At 49.5% G+C, this 22,253-nt stretch overlaps 1 protein-coding gene across 3 annotated transcripts in view; it reads right to left on the bottom strand.

Moving 5' to 3' along the window:
- The window catches only part of HAUS8 (HAUS augmin like complex subunit 8), an 81,474-nt gene extending 67,622 nt beyond the window's left edge, over positions 1–13,852 (bottom strand). The window contains exon 1 of one of the 3 annotated variants that reach the window (XM_085637441.1): positions 13,713–13,852. In XM_085637441.1, the coding sequence (XP_085493567.1) occupies positions 13,713–13,726 (14 nt within the window). In that variant the 5' untranslated portion in view covers positions 13,727–13,852. Of the gene's footprint in view, positions 1–13,536 lie in introns of all 3 variants that reach the window. The other 2 variants (XM_085637442.1, XM_085637443.1) reach the window with 2 other exon arrangements.
- Between the last annotated feature and the right edge of the window lie 8,401 nt (positions 13,853–22,253).

Genomic DNA, 22,253 nt, shown 5'->3' on the forward strand with positions numbered 1-22,253 from the left:
GTGCGACCAGGAGGCTGGTCATCCCCTTGTCTCTGAGAGGTTTCCTTCTCACCTTGGCCCACGAGATTCCCCTTGCAGGTCACTTAGGCCAGAATAAGACTTGGGACCGAATTGTTCCACACTTTCACTGGCCCCACATGTCCGAAGATACGAAGGAGTTTTGCCGCTCCTGTGTCACTTGCCAAGCCAGTGGTAAGTCAGGTGGCACGACAAAGGCCCCCCTCATACCACTACCAGTGGTGGGGGTACCCTTTGAGCGAGTGGGGATCGACATTGTCGGACCAATGGAACCCCAGACAGCATCAGGGCACAAGTTTATACTGGTGGTGGTGGACCACGCCACCAGGTATCCTGAAGCTATTCCCCTTAGGACCACTACAGCCCCTGTGGTGGCACGGGCCCTACTTGGAGTGTTCTCCAGAGTGGGCTTCCCTAAGGAGGTCGTCTCAGACAGAGGTGCAAACTTCATGTCGGGATATCTGACTGCTATGTGGAAGGAATGTGGTGTCAATTACAAATTCACCACACCCTATCACCCACAATGCAATAGGCTTGTTGAGAGATTCAACAGGACCCTAAAAGGGATGATTCACGGACTACCTGAAAAGCTTCGGCGGAGATGGGATGTCCTGATACCCTGCCTCTTGTTCGCCTACAGAGAGGTCCCGCAGAAGGGGGTTGGCTACAGCCCTTTCGAGCTTCTGTTCGGACATCCTGTAAGGGGACCCCTTTGTTTGGTAAAGGAAGGATGGGAGAGACCTCTCAGAAAGCCGGCATCAAACATTGTGGACTATGTGCTCGGTCTCCGCTCGCGGATGGCGGAGTACATGGAAAAGGCGTCTAAAAACCTTGAGGCGAGCCAAGAATTACAGAAAGCTTGGCACGACCAAAAGGCTGTCCTGACTGTGTACCAGCCTGGACAGAAGGTGTGGGTGCTGGAGCCAGTGGCCCCAGCAGCACTCAAAGACAAATGGTCTGGGCCCCACACGATCATTGAGCAAAAGGGAGAGGTCACCTACCTGGTAGACCTGGGAACTCCCCGGAGCCCCCACAGGGTGCTCCATGTAAACAGGCTCAAGGCATATGTCGACAGGGAGGGCATGGGCTTGCTCATGGCCACAGATGAGGGACAGGAGGAGGAGAGTGACCCTCTCCCGGACCTGCTCTCTCAGAACCCTGACGATGGATCAGTAGATGGTGTTGTCTTTTGTGGCAGCCTCTCTGGACATCAACAAAAGGATTGCAAACAGGTTCTTCAATCCTTTCGACATATGTTCTCGCTGACACCCAGTCAGACCAATTGGTGTACCCATGAGGTCGACACTGGGGACAGTCTACCCGTAAAGAGTAAAATCTATCGGCAACCTGATCACGTCAGAGACTGCATCAAGACAGAGGTGCAGAAAATGTTGGAGCTGGGAGTCATTGAACCCTCGGACAGCCCCTGGGCTAGTCCCGTAGTGCTCGTGCCGAAACCTCACACCCAGGGCGGTAAGAAAGAGATGAGGTTCTGCGTGGACTACAGAGGTCTCAATGCAGTCACTAAGACTGACGCCCACCCGATACCAAGAGCAGACGAACTTATCGACCGGTTGGCCTCGGCCAACTACTTAAGTACGTTTGACCTGACAGCTGGGTATTGGCAAATCAGGTTAGCTGAGGAGGCCAAGCCCAAAACAGCATTTTCTACCCCGGGTGGGCATTATCAGTTCGTGGTAATGCCCTTTGGTTTGAAAAATGCACCTGCCACCTTCCAAAGGCTGGTGAATCGAGTTCTCACTGGGTTGGACGACTTCTGTGCGGCGTATCTGGACGATATCGCTGTCTTTAGCTCCACCTGGGAGGATCACCTGGTCCACCTGAGGAAAGTGTTAGAGGCCCTGCAGAAGGCAGGCCTCACTATCAAGGCCACCAAGTGCCAGATAGGGCAGACACAGGTTGTATACCTGGGCCACCTTGTAGGTGGAGGCCAGGTTCAACCGTTGGAGAGCAAAATACGGGCCATACAGGACTGGGCTCCTCCAACCACCCAGACTCAGGTTCGAGCTTTCTTGGGCCTGACTGGTTATTACCGGAAATTTGTCAGAAATTATGGATCCATTGTGACCCCGCTAAACGACCTGACAAGTAAAAAGATGCCAAAAAAAGTTCAGTGGACAGCAAGCTGTCAGAAGGCATTCGATGACCTAAAGCAGGCCATGTGCACAGCACCTATCCTAAAGAGTCCAGACTACTCCAAACCATTCATTGTCCAAACAGACGCTTCGGAGCTGGGTGTGGGAGCTGTTCTATCGCAACTGAATTTTGATGGTCATGACCAGCCCATAGCTTTTATTAGCAGGAGGCTGACCCCCAGAGAGAAGAATTGGTCAGCTATTGAGAGGGAGGCCTTTGCTGTGGTTTGGGCCCTGAAGAAGTTGAGGCCATACTTGTTTGGCACTCACTTCAAGATTCAGACCGACCATAAACCCCTCTTGTGGCTAAATCAAATGAAGGGTGAAAACCCCAAACTACTTAGGTGGTCCATTTCCCTACAGGGGATGGACTTCACAGTGGAGCATCGACCTGGCACTGATCATGGCAATGCAGATGGGCTCTCCAGGTATTTCCACTTAGAGCAAGAAGACTCACCTGGTCAAGGTTAGCTTATTGTCCCAAAGTTTGGGGGGGGGTCATGTAGGAGAGTAGGGTCTGCAATCCTATGATCACCCAGATTTTTTGCTTTTGCTTCATTGGTTTACGACTTTCTCCGGCTGTGGGCCTGCCAATCAGACCCACAGCCTAGCTGTTCTCTCTCGAAATTAACACACATGTACGTTAGGTGCATCCACTAATTGGAACTGGGCCGCCTTGTCAGTCCCTGTCTCAGCATACCACAGGTATCCAGGGCATCGGTGTACCCAGGGCCTACCAGGGGCTGCAGCATGTGTTATGCCACCCCTGGAATGGCCGCCCAAATCTGACACAACTGGCTGCACGACAGCTGGGGCCACGTGGTGTAATCACCCGTTGCTGTAGGTGTAGTATTCCTACACCTAACCCTAAAATGGACACATGGATTCCTATCAGTCACTCCTATGGCAGGCCTTATCAATCCTGAAGGCAGAGTGCGGGGAGTCATGTGGGATGGTGCTCTGGCGCGAGCCGAGCCCGTCGACGGCTTGCGGAACCAAGTCCTAATAGCCGTTCCATGGTGACGCGGGCCAATTATTTGCTAACTTTGGCATCGCATCACCTACACATGTCGAGTAAGGTGTCATGCGAATTGGAATACGAACCCCTCGCTAGTTCTGGCGACGGGGTTAGCATTCCCCCCTTCTAGAGGGGCACGACATGGAAGTAACCCTGAACCCCGGTTAAAGTTGACTCAAGCCTCAGCATCACAAAATGGATGCTGCCACCAGACACAAGTCTGACCTCCTGCTGCTGGGGGACCTTCCAGCGAAGGGAGCTTGGACAAAGGGTTTCCTGTCGAGGGCGGTGTTAGCACCGTCCCAGACAGGGTTTGTGTATCCCAGGTAGGCAGGGCTGAAAGGAAGGTGATTGCCAGTGGCACCCCGGTGCTCACTGTGCATAGCCCGGCTCAAACCAGTTTCGGGGGCACACCAGCCCTGAGCTGGCGCGAAGCCGGACAAAGGATAGGGGTGTAACCACCCCCCTCCTGGCTCCACCCATAGGTAGAACCTAGTCACGGGCCAACCCCTTTTTCTTAGAATAAAGGTAGGAGCGAGTCCCCTTCCCAAATTGGATAATCAGATAATCGGATACCTCCGAATCACGAACCACTTTCCACGAAAGGAACTCTTGACTATTTCTGAAGACTCTCCCTGGTGGCTAAGGAGTAGCCACCCTGCACCAGCAGGCACCAACTAAGCGCTTGCGGTTTGCTGTAAGTCTCTCCTACGGATCAAGACTGCCCAGCTCGACGAGACCCGAGTTCCCTGCCATCTCTGACCTTTTACCTGCCTCATCAGCCCAGCTGAGAGTCGTAGGTGTGACGAGACCTGCGGGACCGGCTATCTTCAGGACCTGCACGACGCTTATCTAGCACGCCCACCGAGGGACCCTCGAGTGAGTGCACCTAGGGTTTGAGAAGCCCTAAACCCTGAGCAGCTCCAGCATCGAAGTCTGTCTCCCCAGCATCCCCGAGATCTGCGTGGGGGGCCCTTCCGCTCCTTGCTGTTCACCGCGTTGTCCGACCACTTGCCGACCGGCTTGTGGCCCTCTTCACGACGCTCCAAGATTATTTTGCATCCCCGGTCTGGTTGCTCCAGACTGGCTCTTGCTCCCCTTCAACAGAGGAGTACCCCGGACCCTCCTGGTCCACTCCCGACGCCATCTTGACTCCCCCGCTTGGGTGGCCACTGCCAAGATCCGCTGCCCCTTCCTGGGCCCAGCATCATCGACAGCAGACACCTTCGTGGGACAGCTCGCCCTCCATCCTGGTCGCCGCCGCGCCTCCTGGTCCGAGGAACGGCCGAGTCCGACGTCACCCACTCACCTGGTCGAGGTGACTTCAGCCGGTACCCTCCTGGTACCCACACGATCGCTGGCTAGCGGTTGAGAACTGAGTCCCCTCTGCTTTCAGGTTTTCCTTCACCACCGATCCAGGCTTGGATCGCCCTGAACATCGTCACTGGTCGCCTGCCAGCAACTTCTTCTTTCAGGCTCCTGAGACTACACGAGGACTCCCGACATCTTGACGAACTTCACGCAGCCGCAGCCTCCGGGCTAGGTAAATCGAGCATCTCGGTGCTCCATCGCAGGTTCGCTCTACAAGTGTCCAGTTCCTTTTTCGTTTAGTCCCACTGATCGGAACACTCCGGAATCAGTACCTCCAGACTCTAACCATTCGCATTTCACTGTTAGTGTAGGTGGTTTCTCGTGCCCCTCGGGCATTTGTGTAAATTGTGCAACTGAAGTATTTCCTAAGAGTTTTGTAGTGTGCTTAGCTCCCTGACTCATAAAGAGCCAGGGTAGTCTTGTTATAAATAAATATCCTTTTATTTTCATAACAACTTGTGTGGTGTCCTTTCACTTGGTGTTCAAGGGGTATATGTGATGGTAAACAGCTGGCTTAACACGCCCTCTAGAGTTTAGCCTAAGACTGCTCGTATCCACGCTACTAGGATAGCTGGTCTAAAAGGTTGACTTACAACCAATCATCAATAAGGGTCGTTTGGAATGATACACAGTGATCACTAGAATAGTGAGCACTACATATCAGGCCAACTTCTCACATGCAACAAGCCAGGTGATTGACATTGCCCCATGGCAATCGCTGACGGCTGCATTTCTGTAAGTGTCAGTACTGACTAATTAGCATAAGGTGGGCATTGCGTCTATAGTGGGTTAAAATGCTGCAAGTGATTGCTAGTGCTTGAATTTTCTCAAGCATTCCTTCCATCACCTTTGGTGTAATTGAAAGTATTAAAATGTTCGCTGACGCACAGTTTACTTGGGCATGAAACAATATGAACTGAACTACTGTAACTCCTAGCATTGTATTACTTGAGGAGGAAAAGTGACACTCTGGTTAGCACACCAATTTTCCTTCATCCTAGCATCAGCCGTGCCAGCTATTTGTAGGCAGAATAGTTGCTGCCTCACAGCAGGGTTGCACAGGCATCTGAAAGCTAAACTCCGGCTGAAGACTGGCGGCAGCAGCCGCAATACGAGCATCACTCACAAATATTCCAGCACAGCCAGTAGCTGTTCACGCTTCTCTTGTGCCCACAACACGTTTAACACAGGAACAGCAGCGTAATGTTCCACTTGTGCACCTCCAAGTGGCAACAGTGAAGGCTTTGCTTGACACCAGTACCGCATGGGCACGAAGCTTGCGTATGGGAGAGTTGGTAGAGAGCCTTCAGAACCAGTGCGTCCAGTAAAGCTACCCAGATGCAGTGCAATACTGAAGCCAAACGCTGCAGTAGCAACACAGTATGAACACCTGTTTTTTTATGTTGTATAGTTTCTTTTTCTGGCAGTGTCTAATTTAAAGGAAATTTCCGTCAGAAGCAGGTGTCTCACTTGGAATCGAAGTAGACTTCATTCTTGATCCGAGATGTTTTCAAGTCATGGGTAAAGTGAGCACCAGCCTTTCAGGGGACTCCTGATAGAGCCAGCTCTGTCCTGCCGAGAGTCCTGCCCTGATGACATTGAATAATTCTTCAACAGATTGCTTTAAATATGGTTTTCATTTAATTTAGTTTTAATGAGTGTAATGTATGGGCGACTATCAGACATTTCTGCGCAGAATGTTTGTTGCATGTGTTGAGAAGTTTCTTTTTGAGCAAAACAGGACCTCTCATTTGAGAAATGGGAGTGGGGCCACAAACGCGACTACTAATACTGCGCATAACGCACAAATATTAAGAACCTCCTTAACTATGCATACCTGTTGCCCAAATGCCTATACAACATGCTCGCTCCAGACAGTGCTGGAAATGGAAAAATAGAAGTGCAGGTACCCTGTATCAAAGTGCCTGCTTGTTTGTGAGAAGTGCTGGCATTCCAATTAAAAATATTGCGTCACTCTTGAGAATTGTAGGTATTCTCCCTTTAAAAATACAAATGTCCCAGTATTCAGTACCAGCCCATTTAAAGCACTAGCTCCTGACAATAAGCAGCAAAAGTACAGTGTTCTGAGCTATCACTGACTGCAAGCAAGCGCACAGAGGACTATCTCGTACCCAACACTTTATGGATGTTCTTCGGGCCGGCCTTGCATTTACACAGACATCTCCTACATAAAACACTCTGGATTATTGCCTACTCAGCACACTTTGGATGACCTCTTGCCCAGCATATACAGTGTTACATTCACCTGCACTGCACCAACATCTTCCCAAAAAAGCGCCTCCGCATCCTCTACAGAGGCTGTGGGCCGCCTAGACAGCTGGGAAGCTTCAACAGAGGGAACAGCGGCACTCAACTGTCTGATGGCCATGCATACATTTTATTTTGTATATTTCTTTGTGTGGAAAAAGTCTAGTGGAAAAAGTCTCTTGAAAAACGGGCAGAGGAATGGTTTGTGATATCTTACAAAAACATGAAAGGTCACAACACAGATAGATAAAATAAACAAACGTGCAATAATTTTAGCTAAGGCTCACCTTCACTAAAGCAAATCAGGTTGACTTGATTGGTGATCCTAACCAAAGTGATAGAATTGAAAGTTTCTTATATACACACACTCCAAATGCAAAAAAGTAGCTAAAATGTAACTACATTTCACTTCATTCTTACCATTTTTGAGCCTAACTTTAGAGAATTACTTAAAGAAAACAAGCATTTACAATGCAATGGTCTCGGCATTGGTAAAGTTAGAGCTATTGGCATTGCTCATGACATTATTTTTGTTTATGTTTTTGTTTTTAAAACATTTCAAGAAACGGCATTGTTATTTACAATGTCAATAGCTTAATCACTCTCCAATGCGAGACCTAGTGCATTTGCACCCACACACAGATTAAGCTATTGACATTGTAAATAACAATGCCGTTTCTTTACATGTTTTAAAAACATAAACAAAAATAATGTCATGAGCAATTCCAATAGCTCTAACTTTAACAATGCCGAGACCGTTGCATTGTAAATGCTTGTTGATGTTTGTGGCACGGTTCACTTGCCAAATATTTTCATGGCTCTACTCATACCAGGGCTCTCAGAGCCGAGCCAGACTCTCGGCTCTGCCCGTGTACTTCTTGGCCACCTCTGATGATGGATGGTACAGGGTAATGGGTGAATGCTGCTGTGGGCACGTCGATATCCACCCAAGTTCTACACCCGTTCACATTTACATTTTTTGGATGTGTGTGAGGTGTTGTATCTAACACAGTGTTTTGAAGGCTTGGGTAGTCATTGGTGGTGGTAAGCGCTTTTGGAAACCATATGGCATGTTTGGACGGTTTCGTTTGTCTGCACTGAGCTCTGTCTAATGTGTCCTGTAGAAGGTAATTTTAGTTTTGAGTATAGTTGATGAACCATTACAACTGTTTAAGATCTATCTGAGGTGCATGTGCACGTGGTTTGTTCTTTTAAAAGCGTACTGTGGGGCTGACTTGTAGAGCATCGCAAGGAAAGACATACAATGATCTTAAAAATAATATGGAGTGTAGACCGCCATGTACATTTAGAGATGACTTTGATGATGGGAAATGCCCGCTAATTCGACATGTGGTATCAAGCTGCTAGGCATGGACGCCCAAGGCCCCTCGAAGTGCAGCCACTCTAGAGCCCTTTGTCCTTCTAGGTTCACTGTCTGTTGGACTGGTGCACGAAGTGAGCCCCACTCAGGTGCCATATACCTGGAGATAACAACCCTCCTCCCAGGTGTCGTGTGTGGGAGAATAGTGCACCCTCATCTCTATTCTCGCCTCACAGGGCACTTTGTGCTTCAAAAGTGTAAAGTGTGCTGTAGAATGTCCTCAGTTGAAGAACCTCCAATCCAAAGTCACGTGGAGGGAGTTTGATTGTCTCGATCACTATCGTTCCTGGCAGATCACCAACGTCCAGTGCTGTATTCAGTGCGCATGCGCAGCATGTTTCCGGCACAAATTGGGGCGGGGACAGTGAGAGCTGACCGGTCCTTGTGAAGAATCCTACAGTTTTACATTGAAACTAATAATTTTGAGTTCACCTGAGGCATTTAGCATAGGACTAAGAAAAGGCGCGCTCGTACTTCTTACTGTCATTTATTTTATGTCCATGGGAAAGGATCTGTGGGGTCTATTAGTGATTAGCACCTTAAGACTGGTTATATAGAAATTTTCTATAAATATATAATTTTACTAAAATTCTATTAAAGTGCCTCTGCTTAGCCTCAGGTCGGTGCCTTTCCTTTTGCTGTTTCGGTACTCTAAAACAGGCGGGTTTTAAATGTACTTGTGAAATGGGTGCATTTTACTAATTTGCTTTTAAATGTAGGAGATAAAATAGATTTCTAGGAGTGTAAATAATTTATAGAAAGCACTTAACTTTTAACATTTTTGTAAAGGGTTATTTCCTTGAATCAAAATGGATGCTCGTTATATCGACCTTCGGATAGATGAAAGGCCCAATCCTCTTTTCTCGAACTGAAAACTTTGCGCTAGCAGTTCTACATAGATCTCGGCATAAACTATTTAATTCACTATGCTAGTTTACAATGATATCTTCATTCAAAGTCTGCACTTTATGAAGCGTGCTATATATAATCTGGGTCACTGAAATGCTGGGATTTTGCGGCTGCAGCGTTTTCCACGTAATTATGGTTTTGCCACATAATTCATCACCTGCTGCATAATCTGCTGATTTAAAAAAAAAAACCTGTTTCTAGGCCAAACGGATCAGGTTACTAAAACGCCGCAATCCGTGTTGCTGCTCAGTGGAAGGCCCTTGCAAAGTATGACTGGTCGTCATTCGTTGCTTGTTGCTGTATTTGGGTGTCCGACTGGTTCTAATGATGTGAATGAAACCGTAAGTGTTAACATATATAAACAATGTAAAATATGTGAGGCAATACTTTTACAAAATGTGCCACAATATATTTTGCCTTTTATTGGCGCATAATTAAGTAATTCCCGACACATAGTTTGGTTGCCCCCTGTCGCATAATTTCCGTGGCCCTGGCACTTAACTGTTATCCTAATGCACATAAGTGTATGTTTAGCTTTGTAGCTCTTAGGATCAAACAACAAAGGAACAGCGCCCTCTAGAGGAGTGAAGTCGCAGGAGCGGTCTGATCTGAAACATCGGATAGGTGCGTTTCGAGGTGCACGCGCCCGTCAGATTTGAGGTATGTAGAGGCGCTGTGGACACCATTCTATATTTTGGAGGCCTAGACCCACTCCAAGGATCGGCAACTAGTGTCCACCTCGTGTTTTAGGGTGCTAAACTCATACCACTGCCTCTCCCGCCTATTCTATCTATATACAAGCCCGGGAGCACCGCTAACCATTGGGAAGGAAAGGCAGGGACATCGGTGACGGACAAACCGAGACCGTGCTGAGTGAGGAGCCTGCTTTGGTGAAAGTGGAAATGGAGGGAGGAAAGCTGTGTGAGGTGCTCGACGAAAGGTCTGATCTGTGACGAGAGAGGGGGTCTGTGTCTGGAAGAGTGTTAAGGCTGCTTCACTCTACTGAGTAATCCCGAAGAGAACTCACCATATTGTCCTGTTGAGGCACAAGTTACAAAAAATACCATAACCCGTAGCTACGCCATATCACTTAGGAGTAGCTTTCTCGTCCCCACCATTAAACCGAAAGGTTTGCGGGTTTTTTTCTTGCTGGATGAAAAGTGGTTGTTTCTTGTTTTGTGTCAGGTAAATTTTGAAACAGAAAATTGTGAACTTGGTGTTACATGCGAACCGAGTCCTGATAACGCCTGCTTGTTTAATTGATAGAGATCGCCATGTTGGCTAAATGTTTTGCTGCCGAGTCAAAAACGGCGATATAAATTAAAGTGCAAACTTTGCCCATTCAGCAGGGCTCTTTGTGCTTGGGGTCAGGTGTGGGGGGCAGCGCCTTTGAGCACCGCTAACCATTGGGAAGGAAAGGCAGGGACATCGGTGACGGACAAACCGAGACCGTGCTGAGTGAGGAGCCTGCTTTGGTGAAAGTGGAAATGGAGGGAGGAAAGCTGTGTGAGGGGCTCGACGAAAGGTCCGATCTGTGACGAGAGAGGGGGTCTGTGTCTGGAAGAGTGTTAAGGCTGCTTCACTCTACTGAGTAATCCCGAAGAGAACTCACCATATTGTCCTGTTGAGGCACAAGTTACAAAAAATACCATAACCCGTAGCTACGCCATATCACTTAGGAGTAGCTTTCTCGTCCCCACCATTAAACCGAAAGGTTTGCGGTTTTTTTCTTGCTGGATGAAAAGTGGTTGTTTCTTGTTTTGTGTCAGGTAAATTTTGAAACAGAAAATTGTGAACTTGGTGTTACATGCGAACCGAGTCCTGATAACGCCTGCTTGTTTAATTGATAGAGATCGCCATGTTGGCTAAATGTTTTGCTGCCGAGTCAAAAACGGCGATATAAATTAAAGTGCAAACTTTGCCCATTCAGCAGGGCTCTTTGTGCTTGGGGTCAGGTGTGGGGGGCAGCGCCTTTGAGCACCGCTAACCATTGGGAAGGAAAGGCAGGGACATCGGTGACGGACAAACCGAGACCGTGCTGAGTGAGGAGCCTGCTTTGGTGAAAGTGGAAATGGAGGGAGGAAAGCTGTGTGAGGGGCTCGACGAAAGGTCCGATCTGTGACGAGAGAGGGGGTCTGTGTCTGGAAGAGTGTTAAGGCTGCTTCACTCTACTGAGTAATCCCGAAGAGAACTCACCATATTGTCCTGTTGAGGCACAAGTTACAAAAAATACCATAACCCGTAGCTACGCCATATCACTTAGGAGTAGCTTTCTCGTCCCCACCATTAAACCGAAAGGTTTGCGGTTTTTTTTCTTGCTGGATGAAAAGTGGTTGTTTCTTGTTTTGTGTCAGGTAAATTTTGAAACAGAAAATTGTGAACTTGGTGTTACATGCGAACCGAGTCCTGATAACGCCTGCTTGTTTTTTAATTGATAGAGATCGCCATGTTGGCTAAATGTTTTGCTGCCGAGTCAAAAACGGCGATATAAATTAAAGTGCAAACTTTGCCCATTCAGCAGGGCTCTTTGTGCTTGGGGTCAGGTGTGGGGGGGCAGCGCCTTTGTGTGGATACCTTGGATGTGAGAGCGGAGACTCCGGGTTAAGGAATGAGCACGGACGCTGCCCATGACGCGGGTCCGTCACCTCAGCGGCCAAGCACAGAGCTCCTGCCGTACAGTAGGAGATCAGGTGAGGGAGCAACGCCGGGACACCACCGCCTTTCTCCGAGGCACAGCAGAAAATGCCTCGGAGAAAGGGAGTGTCCTTTTCGGATTGGGGGGCGTGTTTTGCTGTTGTCTTCTCCCTGAGACTTCTCGCAAAAAACACGCCCCCCGATCCGAAAAGGACGGGGCATAATCGGAGTGACTGGACCTCTTCTCCAGTGGCTGGCCAGCATTTAAGAGGCCAGCCAATGGAGAACAGGAGAGAAAAGGGGCGGGTGCAAGCCCCTCTTCTCAAACTCATTAAATCTCGCGAGCGAGACTGCGCAAGCGCAGCCTTCGCTAGCCGAGACCTAAAAATGATTGGAGCTCCTCTGAAGACCCCACAAAAGCAAGCGGTTAACTTCAGGCCGAAGTGAGATACCCCGGGGACTTTAAATTCTAATTAAGCTCACAATGCAGCTGTGACATACATGATCACCATGAGTCATGTGGATCATGTTTGAGTGTGCTTTCAGTTTAAAACAAACTAATAAAACAAGTATTTGCAATGCAATAGGTCTCGCGTTTACGCAAGTTTGAGCTATTGGCATTGAAAATTACTGCCTTTTTTGGGGGGGGGGGTGATTTTAAAACCTAATTAAAAGGCATTATCATTTACAATGCCATTAGCTTAAACTCGCGTGAATGCGAGGCCTATTGCATTGCAAATGCTTGTTATTTAGTTTCATTTGAGAAACAATGAATAATTTGTGACACTGTGCACTTTCTCTTACTGATTTCTTCAAAATAACAGGCTTTTAATAACAAACATTAAAGTCTGGAATGTTGTCTCCTGTTTGCGATGTTTTTTATTTAGTCTGTAATATGTGTTCTATGAAAATGTTTTTAATTATATGAATTTTATCTATTGTGCTTAGTTTTTTTTAATGTATGCATAATTAAACAGATTGTATGCAATTGCCTTTTGGGTCCTTTTAAGATTGAGAGCGAATAGCTTTTGTAAGTTGATACAGTGGAGTGTGATTGATTCGACTGGTGATTTCGCCAAGAGAATGTTTTCGTTTATTATATCATTGGTTCATTGTGAGCAACATACTACACCCTTAACACTCTCCTGCTGAATGGGCATGGCTCGTGCGACACTTGTTTTTTGTGTGACGCTTCCATTTTACATTATGCCTAGGACTTAAGTGATAGAATATTAATGATACCACCCCCCCCCCCCAAAAAAATTGTTCCAGTGGAAGTGCTACGTTTTGCTATTAAACTAGTCCTAATTAGGTGAAAGTGTAAAACGTACAAAACATTTAACTACTACTATGATGATATTGAGACGCATGATTTGCCTTTTTATTAGTCAACCCTGCCACATAACTTGGCTCTCCACTGCCGCTTAATTCCAGTGACGCTGCTTATGGTATTTAATCTTAAACAGGCCTGAACATGCTTATGTTAACGGACGGGTTAATTAGCTGAACAGCTGCAGTGCAACAGCACAGCGTACTCCATTGTATGTTATGGTAAAACAAATGTTTTTCGGAGATTAAAAAGTGAAATCTAAAGTTAAAATACAGCGACAATTAAGTGTCGTTTCAAAAGTATGGCCACCCTTAGACAACACACACAACTTGAGACCGTGGCTACACGCAGGCGGGTTATAAATCCTCCTGGTGGGAAAACCAAGGCTGAAAGTAGCGACCAGTAGATTTATAACGAGAAAGAGCTGTTCAAATTGAATGGGCAAACCTACATGTCCCATAATGCAAAGCTGCCATGATATTGATGTATCCGCTGGTCACAACAATAGCATTGCAGACAGACTTCAAAAGGTGGACGAATCCGTGCGTAACCCTTTACTTAGATAGCAAGTCCCAGCACTCCGCAGGCATCAGCGCACCCCGAGGAAGAATCAACTTCCTCACTCACCCTAAATCCGCCATTTCCCGCTCCTACGGTTGGAATATGCGCATGCGCAGAGGGCGCCATCGCAGAAGGCCGTGTAAATAGAAGACGGGCTAGCGGAGGAGCGCGCGCACCCTCTGCCCGTGGCATCCGTGGCGGCCATCTTGGAGGTACACGATTCTTGCTTCGCTGTCAATCGATAAAGTTTACATTTGTCAAGAAAAAAAACTGTAGGCGGAGAGGGAGGAAGCTGCAGTGTGTGGGCAGGGCTGGAACAGCCTGAGCACTGCTTCCTCGTAAGCGGTGACACATTGCCCCTTGGTTCGGCCCCCCACCCCAAATGGGGGGGCGGGTTGTGGCTGGACCGGGGGCCTTAGTGGAGGCCACCCACCCGGGAGCAGAACCCGGGCTGGAAAGGGCGGGGTTATGCCCAGTGGCTGGACCGGGGGCCTCAGTGGAGGTCACCCCCGGGAAGTAGAGCCCGAATACCAAGGACCGGATTGGGTAGAGATAAGGGATGGGAGACAAGGAAATGGGACCACCGTAGGATAGGGCTGGTATTAGGGCTGGGCCAGATCAGCCGTAAATCTAGGGTAGGAATGTGTTAAGGAGGCAGGGGTATTTAAAGGTGGGCACCGGGCACGAGGCCCTCTTTCTCCTGGGAAATTTGTCAAGAGAAGAGGAGAAGAGAGGCGCTGCTGCATTGTGCGAGATTTGAGCAAGGAATAAGTACATCGTACGGTGAAGGGGCCGAGGGAACGGAGCTAAAGTGGTGTCAGTGGTGGCGTAGGTCATGGACTAGGCAAAGGGAGCCGGAACAAGCATAAGGGGTCGGGACTGGATCGCAAGGTCAGCCGGGGATAAGGAGTGCTCCTGGATGCGCCAGAGCATGATGGGAGGGGAGGGACTGTCTCAAGGCGACAGCCTGGAACTAGCGGCGAACGAAGAAGCAGGATCTAGCGGGGCGATCCCAGGAATGGAGTACCGCGGCGGACAGGAAGTTCAGCAGCTTTGGGCCCGCTTTGCAGCAACAGCAAAGGCCAGGAATTGGGAAGGGTGGGAGATGGCAATGGCGCAAATGCAATCACCCGCCCCCGAAGGTGATGGACGAGGCAAGGACATGGAAGAGTTGCAAGGGGAAGGCTTTACAATTAATGGTCATACTTATGCAGCGACACGGGGTGAAAAGCGGGGTGTGGAAAAGAAGGCGAGGGGGAAGGCCGTTTCGCTTGCAGGAGCAAAAAAGGCAAGGATGCCCCCAGAGGAATAACGGGGGAACACGTGCAGGTAGCAGGAGCAGTGTTGCGGGCGGTTGTGCCAAGTAGGCCAATGGGAGTGGACAAAGCCCAGTCAAGCAAGGAAGTGGCTTTAACGGCAGAAGTTGGTTCCTTAGGTGAGTTAACGGAAGTAATTGGTAAACTGGTTACGAATTGGCATAAACATAAGGGCGAAAACAATGGGAAGGCGGTAGGGGGAGACAAAGGGATGAAGTTGGATGTTACACAGGAGGGGTCCCCACTACAAGTTTGGGAAGGGGGGTGTAGAGAACAAGGGGCACAAGAGGGGGCAGGAAGGAAAGCTTCGGATCAGGCGGGGAAAGGTGACGCTATTGCCTATGGAAAAGCTCCCTTGCCAAAGGTGACACAAGCCAGTGATGCAAATACAGCACTGTGCAGTAGGGTAGGGACGGGGGGGCTGAATGGGACACGGTCAGAAGCATGGCATATCCCACTGGAGGTGAAAGAGAGAGTTTGGAGGAGGGAATTCCTTGATATTTTCACTCTACTGGAGCATGTACGCAGGGGGGCAGACACATTGCAGATAGCCGGGCCCGGCAAGGACGCCAAAGATAGAAAGAGGATCAGGCCCGAGGAAAATATTAACAACTGGTTGGACGCCTTTGCATTACTGGCAGCCATAATGTTGGAGAAATTTCCAGAGCAAGGTCCGGCATTGAATGGGTACAACCAAGCTATCCTGGACAGGTTCAGGCGCTACGGGGGCATGGGGTGGCTGCAATATGATCGAAGCTTCCGCCAACGCATGGAAGAATCACCTACGATGTCTTGGGATCAAAGGGAGGCTAGTGAATGGATGGACCAGATGGGGTCTAAGGCAAGTTTTCGGTTGGGATTAGGGGGGGGTGGGAGTGCGGTACAGCAGTGGAGCGCACAACCGGCAGGGCAAGGTTGGCCGGCAAACGCACAGGCACATCCTGGGGCCAATGCGCAAACGAGGGTGAGCCAACAGTTGGTGGCAAGTTTCCCTCAGCAGCAAGTGGGACAGTTGCCATTTCAACCCGAGATCTCCTATGCGGGGAATGGGATGATGGGAGGGGCACAGCATCAAGGAGCGGGGGATGGGTCGGGACATCAGTCCTCGCTGGTTGGTGGGGGGCATCAGCAGACTTGGATAGGTCACATGCAGCAACAGGCAGGTGGGGGACAAACGCTACACCAGCAATTGGGAGCAGTAGTACCACAGTTCACACAGGTGGGGCATGGCCAGCAGTTGGGTACGGTTTTTCCAAATTCTAACATGCAGGCCGGGGGGCAGCTACCACAGGGCAACAATGGGCTGTCAAGTGCACAATTCAACGGGGCAGAGGTCATCAGCCCTTGACTGCGGTGGGGTTCCCAACGGGTCTGGGGCAGTTGACAACAGGACTGCAAGGTCAGGGCGGCATGGCAACAACCCACACTCCTCCAGGATCAACGGTGGGCCAGGGACAGATCATAGGGAGGCAACAGCAGCCGCTCCAGGACCAACTGCAGGCATTTCGAGCGCCAAAAGTGGCAGACGAATTCAAGCAGCTGCTGCAGCGAAACAGAGGGACAATACCTGTCGTCTGTTCAATGCAGGCAGTTGCTCCTGGGGGGTCCAGTGCAGATTCCGACATGGGTGCTCACGGTGTGGCGGAGACCATCCCGTTGTGGCATGCAAAGCCCTCGTTAGAAGTACACCAGGAGCCACCTTCATGGGTCAGCCATAGTCTGGGCCGGGTAACCAAAGGTCCATCCCCAATAAACTTTGAATTACTAGCAACACTTTTGAATCATTACCCAAAAGAAGAGGAAAGGGAACTACTTTTTTGGGGTTTCAAAGAAGGGTTTAAAATACCCTACTGTGGCCCTTTAGGAGGCAGGTCGTCTAAGAACCTTCGATCAGCGGAGGAATTGCCAGAAGTAGTGGCAGAAAAGATACAAAAAGAGCTGCAGCTGCGAAGAATAGCAGGACCGTTTGACACGCCCCATTAGGCAATTTTATTATCTCTCCGCTAGGGATTGTTCCTAAAAAGGAAGCAGGCAAGTACAGGATGATCCACCACCTCTCCTATCCCAAAGGCAACTCAGTAAATGACTGGCTAAGCCAGGAGTTTTGTACCGTCTCGTATGCAACATTTGATGAAGCCATCGAGCTGGTAAGGCAGGCGGGGACGGGAGCCCTCATGGCGAAGGCTGATGTTGAATCAGCTTTCAGGCTGTTACCAGTGCATTGGGACAGCTTTCATTTGCTGGGGTTCCAGTTCAGGGATAAGCTGTACTATGACAGGTGTATGCCCATGGGATGTTCAGTTTCTTGTGCTTATTTTGAGGCATTTAGTTCCTTCCTGGAATGGGCAACAAACAAGGTGCAGCCAGTAGGTGGAAAGCTCCATTACCTGGACAACTTCTTATTTGTAGGCAGGGCAGACTCCCCAGATTGTGCCAGTGCCTTGGCAGCCTTCACAGTAGTGACGCAGGTTTTGGGAGTTCCATTGGCGGCAGAAAAAACGGAGGGTCCCACAACAAAGCTGACCTTTTTGGGAATAGAGTTGGATTCTGTGGAAGGGGTGTCACGCCTCCCAGTGGAAAAAGTACACGAGTTCGCAGCAGCTATTGTAAAGGTATTGGCAAAACAGAAGGCATCATTACGGGATATACAGGAGTTAATGGGTAAGCTCAATTTTGCGTCTAGGGTCATTCAGGTGGGGAGAGTTTTTTCAAGAAGACTGGCAGGGCCTACAGCGGGCATTACACAGAAACATCACTTTGTAAGGTTGAATAAGGGGCTGAAGCAGGACTTGCTCATGTGGTTGTCTTTTCTCCAAGGTTTCAATGGGGTTAGAATATGGACCTCGCTATGGACAGCCGAGGAGAGGATGCAACTGTACACAGATTCTTCCCGGCAAGGGGGCTTTGGGGCAATATTGGGTTCCGAGTGGTGTGCCAAAGGGTGGCCAACAGGATGGCGACAACGTGGCCTCACCAGCAATGTCACAGCGCTGGAGATTTTTCCCATTGTTTTGGCATTCTCACTGTGGTCTGACACATTGGCTAACAAGATTCTGGTCATCCGGTCAGACAGCATGGCGGCCGTCCAGGCAATTAATAATCAGGCGGCGTCATGTCCCATAGTGTTAGGCTTACTAAGACATTTGGTGAGCGGGTGTCTCAAATATAATATCCAGATAACAGCAAAGCATGTGCAAGGGTTTAAGAACAAGGCGGCTGATGCTCTTTCTCGCTTGCAGTGGGAAAGATTCCGAGCAGAATGGCCAGAGGCACAGCAGGAAATGACGCCCTTCAAAGAGGAATATTGGAAGCTAATGCATTAGAAGGTCAACTACAGAGTATGGCAGAAGAGGCTCTAGCAGTGGGAACAAGACAGCGGTATCGCCGTTGTGTGGACACGTTTCGGAACTTTACAGCGGATGTTTCCGAGCTTCCAGACAATAGCCAACAACTGGGATGGAGGGTCAAACAGTTTGTGGTGTGGGCCAGGGAAGCCGGTAAATCTAGGTCATGGGTTATGGAGCACCTTTCAGCTATAGCATACCATACTAAGCTAAAGGGTTTGGACGATCCCACCAAAGGTTTTATTCTTAGGGAAGCCTTGAAAGGTTGGGCCAAAGTTGAAGGCAAAAAACAGGATCACAGGTCCCAGATTGATTTTACCACACTAAAAATTCTAATGGACCACCTCCCTTTGGTTTGCCACTCGGAATTTGAAAGTAAGCTGTTTCAAGTGACCTTTTCCTTGGCCTTCTTTGGGGCCTTTCGCATTAGCGAACTAGTAGCGAGAGCAAAAGGGGACAAAAGCAGCAGGGCCCTGCTGGTGAAAGATCTATCCCTGGACACACACCAGGCAACTTTACGGGTGCGACATTCTAAGACAGATCAGGTGGGAAGGGGACAGTACATTACACTGAAGAGGATGGGGGGGCACAGCTCATATTGCCCAGTTAAGCTTTTAGCAGGTTACATCAAGGAGCGGGAGGTTGTCAACGGCAACAACTACCTTCTCACCCACGAAGACGGGAGCCCAGTAACGCTGTATCAGTTTAAAAGGGTCTTAGCAGCAACGGTCCAAAGGGCTGGGCTCCAGGGGCATCACTACACTACACATTCCTTCCGCATTGGGGCGGCCACAACAGCGTTCCAGGAGGGTATGTCGGCAACAGCAATAAAACGAATAGGAAGATGGGAATCAGACAGGTTCCGGGTTTACATTCGCCCAACACCCAGCAGTTAAAGGTTGAACAGGCAGGGGTTTTTGCGGGGGAGCGGGTCGGGAGCTTTATACACTTCTGTACACTAGGCTACACGTATAATAAAAGGCTTGTTGAAGACTGAACTCAACATTTCTGTCATTCTGTTCTACTCCACAGAACGCAAAACAGTGTGGGTCATTGGGCACTCTTACATATCGATGGCGGCTCACAGAGCCCACGCCGTGGGGTGGGATGCAACGTTCCCCTTTCAACGAACAATGGTGCGATGGTTTGGGAAGCCGGGTTTGCACTGGAGAGACCTGGGGAGCGTCATTGCGGATTTCCGCTCCCACTCAAAGGACCCGGATATTCTAGTAATTCATCTAGGAGGAAATGACCTTCCGGGGATAGGGAGGAAAGAATTACTTCACATGTTAAAGAAGGATCTCACCAATTTAGCACGGAGCATGGATAACACAGAGGTGGTGTGGTCCGAGATCATCCCCAGGAGGGTATGGGCGGGTGCGTGCTCCCAAAAGAGCATGGAGTTGTCAAGGAAGAGGCTTAACAGCCTCATGGCCAAATTTCTAGGGGGGGCAGGTTTAGGGTTGATTAGGCACACCCTGATTAACTTGCGGCAGCCGCACTATTACAGGGCAGAAGGGGTGTACCTGTCAGACACTGGAACAGATGTCCTGCTACGGAATATACTAGCGGCATTGAATGCAAGGGGCTGTTGGTAGGTCTCAAGAATTGGGCCGCAGCTATGGCATGGGGGGGGCCTCTCTGGCAGCGATAGCTCCCAGGGAGGCATGGCGGTACTTACAAAGCGATCCAAGAGGAATACAAGAAACAGGTTGGAAGGGGGCATAGACCGCAAACGGGGCAGTCAGGACCCAGTGGGCACTGGCAAGCTCCTCAAGCCCCTTTGTTCTGGTGAACCGGAAGTAAACAATTAATTACGCAACGGAGGGCAGAGCCTGTGGCATGGAATAAGAGGGGTAAAGGTTCCGGGTCACCTTCGCAGAGAGGGGGATGGGAACAGTCAACCAGGTTGGCGGGCGGGAAGCACATTGGCTTGCCCAGGTGATAAAGAGGGTACACACCGGAACTGAAGAAGCGCTGGGCTGGGAACAAACGCTGACCCGGAAGGAAATGTGTGGACACCGGAAGTGAAAGGTCACCCGGCCGGGTGGGAACCGGCTGGTTACCCGGGAGTGTGTGGGCACCGGAAGGCAAAGTGTCATCCGGTTGGGTTGGAAGCAGACGCTTACCCAAGGAGTGTGTGGCAACCGGAAGTAAAAGGTTACCCGGTCGGGCTGGAAGCAGAGGCTTGCCCGGAGTGAAAGGGAAGGGTTGCGTTCCCAGGGGGGATAGGTCACCTGGGGCCAGGTGAGCCACACTGAAGGCAAGGCAAGGCACAGTGCAGAGCTGATGGGGTAAGGATACAGGCTCTCTGGACAAAGTAATGATGTGTAAAGGATCGCTTGTAAGTTGAAAATGCCTAATAAACTGCGGCCTCAATTCTTCCATATAAAACACAAACTCGTGGTGGTCTGAAATTATTGGGATTCGGGTGGAGCGACCATGTGGGGGGTGCCTCTGCTGAGGGGAGCGTAGGCAGGGTACTGGCTGGCTGGGCAGCAGATTAAGACACTGGGTTCAGCCCAGCCATAAATTTAAGAAAGGAATTTGGCTGGAGGTGGTGGGGTATTTAAGCAGAAGCGCGGGTCGCAACACCCACTTTCTCCTGGGAATGTTACGGAGAAGAGAGGCGCTGCTGCTGCAGAGTGTGCGGTGAGGGGCGGGGGTTGGGGGAGTGCTAGGGGAGCCGTGAGGCCTTAGGATGGATAGTCTGATACCAAGCTGAAGGGGGGTGGCCAGTTGGCCTGCATTGGTTACTGGCTTCTGTATTGCTGTCTAGTGTTTTTGTTCCCCATCTCTCATGTGAACTGCAGCTATGGTAATATTTCTGTCCTGCAGTCGATTCCTGCCTCCGTCATCCTTCCCAGACAGGACTAGCTGGCTCATTGATTGCATGGTTCAGCTCTGGTCTTGGCAGGCATCTTTGTCATTGTCCACTGAGGTCCGGGAAGGTATCCTACCCTTGATCGACGAATGAAACTTGTGGTGATCACAGCCAGCCTTCTGAAGTTTGTTGGCTTAAGGTAGCTTTCTCCCTTGACACTTAAAGGGGCGCTAGGAGTAGGAGAGCCTTAACCATCAAGCAGCTAATTGTATGATGATAATAAGGCTGATTAAAGAACTGTTTAGGGCCAAACATGTCCTATGACTGTTCAAACACGCTGCTGATGCTCGGTCTCGTTTTAAGAATCAGGTATTTAGGTCATACCACCCAGGAGCAGCAGAGAAGCCAATGCCCTTCCCAGACCAGCTGTGCCAACTTGGTGTCCGGCCTATCGGACCTCGTGGCAGCCAGCCTAGCAACCGGGACCAGGCGGGCCTATGAGGGGGCTTTTTGCGCCTATTGCATTTTCCTTGGGGAGGACTAGGAGGGGGCTTGGCATGAGTCAGCGGCTGTGGTATAATTCCTGAGGGCATTGAGGGACGGGGGCGTAGGGCGGCATTTTCACCAAAATGTGGGGCCTCCAGGATCTCACCAGCACATTCATAGCGCAAAGAGCGCTGAAGGGTGGCAGCGCTTACAGGGTCCCCAGCCTGATGCCAGGCACCCAATTAGCATGGACACTTTGTCAGCGGTACTGGGGGCACTTGAGAGGGTGTGTAAATCCACTAAGGAAGTTTATCTTTCCAGGGCAGCTTTTACCCTGGCCTTTTATCGCGCTTTCAGGATTGGAGAACTGGTGGTACGTAACAAGCAGGATTGGCATGGGGGTTCCACTTTGGTCATGTACAACTGCAGGGGAGCTTGTTGGCTTTATCAATACCTACATAAAACAAGCATTTGCAATGCAATAGGTCTCGCATTTATAAGAGTTTGAGCTATTGGCATTGTAAAATTACAATGCCTTTTATTTATGTTTAGGTTTTAAAACAAATAAAAGGCATTGTCATTTACAATGTCAGTAGCATAAACTCGCATAAAAGCAGTGTGCGGCGTGCAGCAGTGT

The sequence above is a fragment of the Triturus cristatus genome, chromosome 12 (assembly GCF_964204655.1).
Source record: "Triturus cristatus chromosome 12, aTriCri1.1, whole genome shotgun sequence".
Taxonomy (NCBI): Eukaryota; Metazoa; Chordata; class Amphibia; order Caudata; family Salamandridae; genus Triturus; species Triturus cristatus.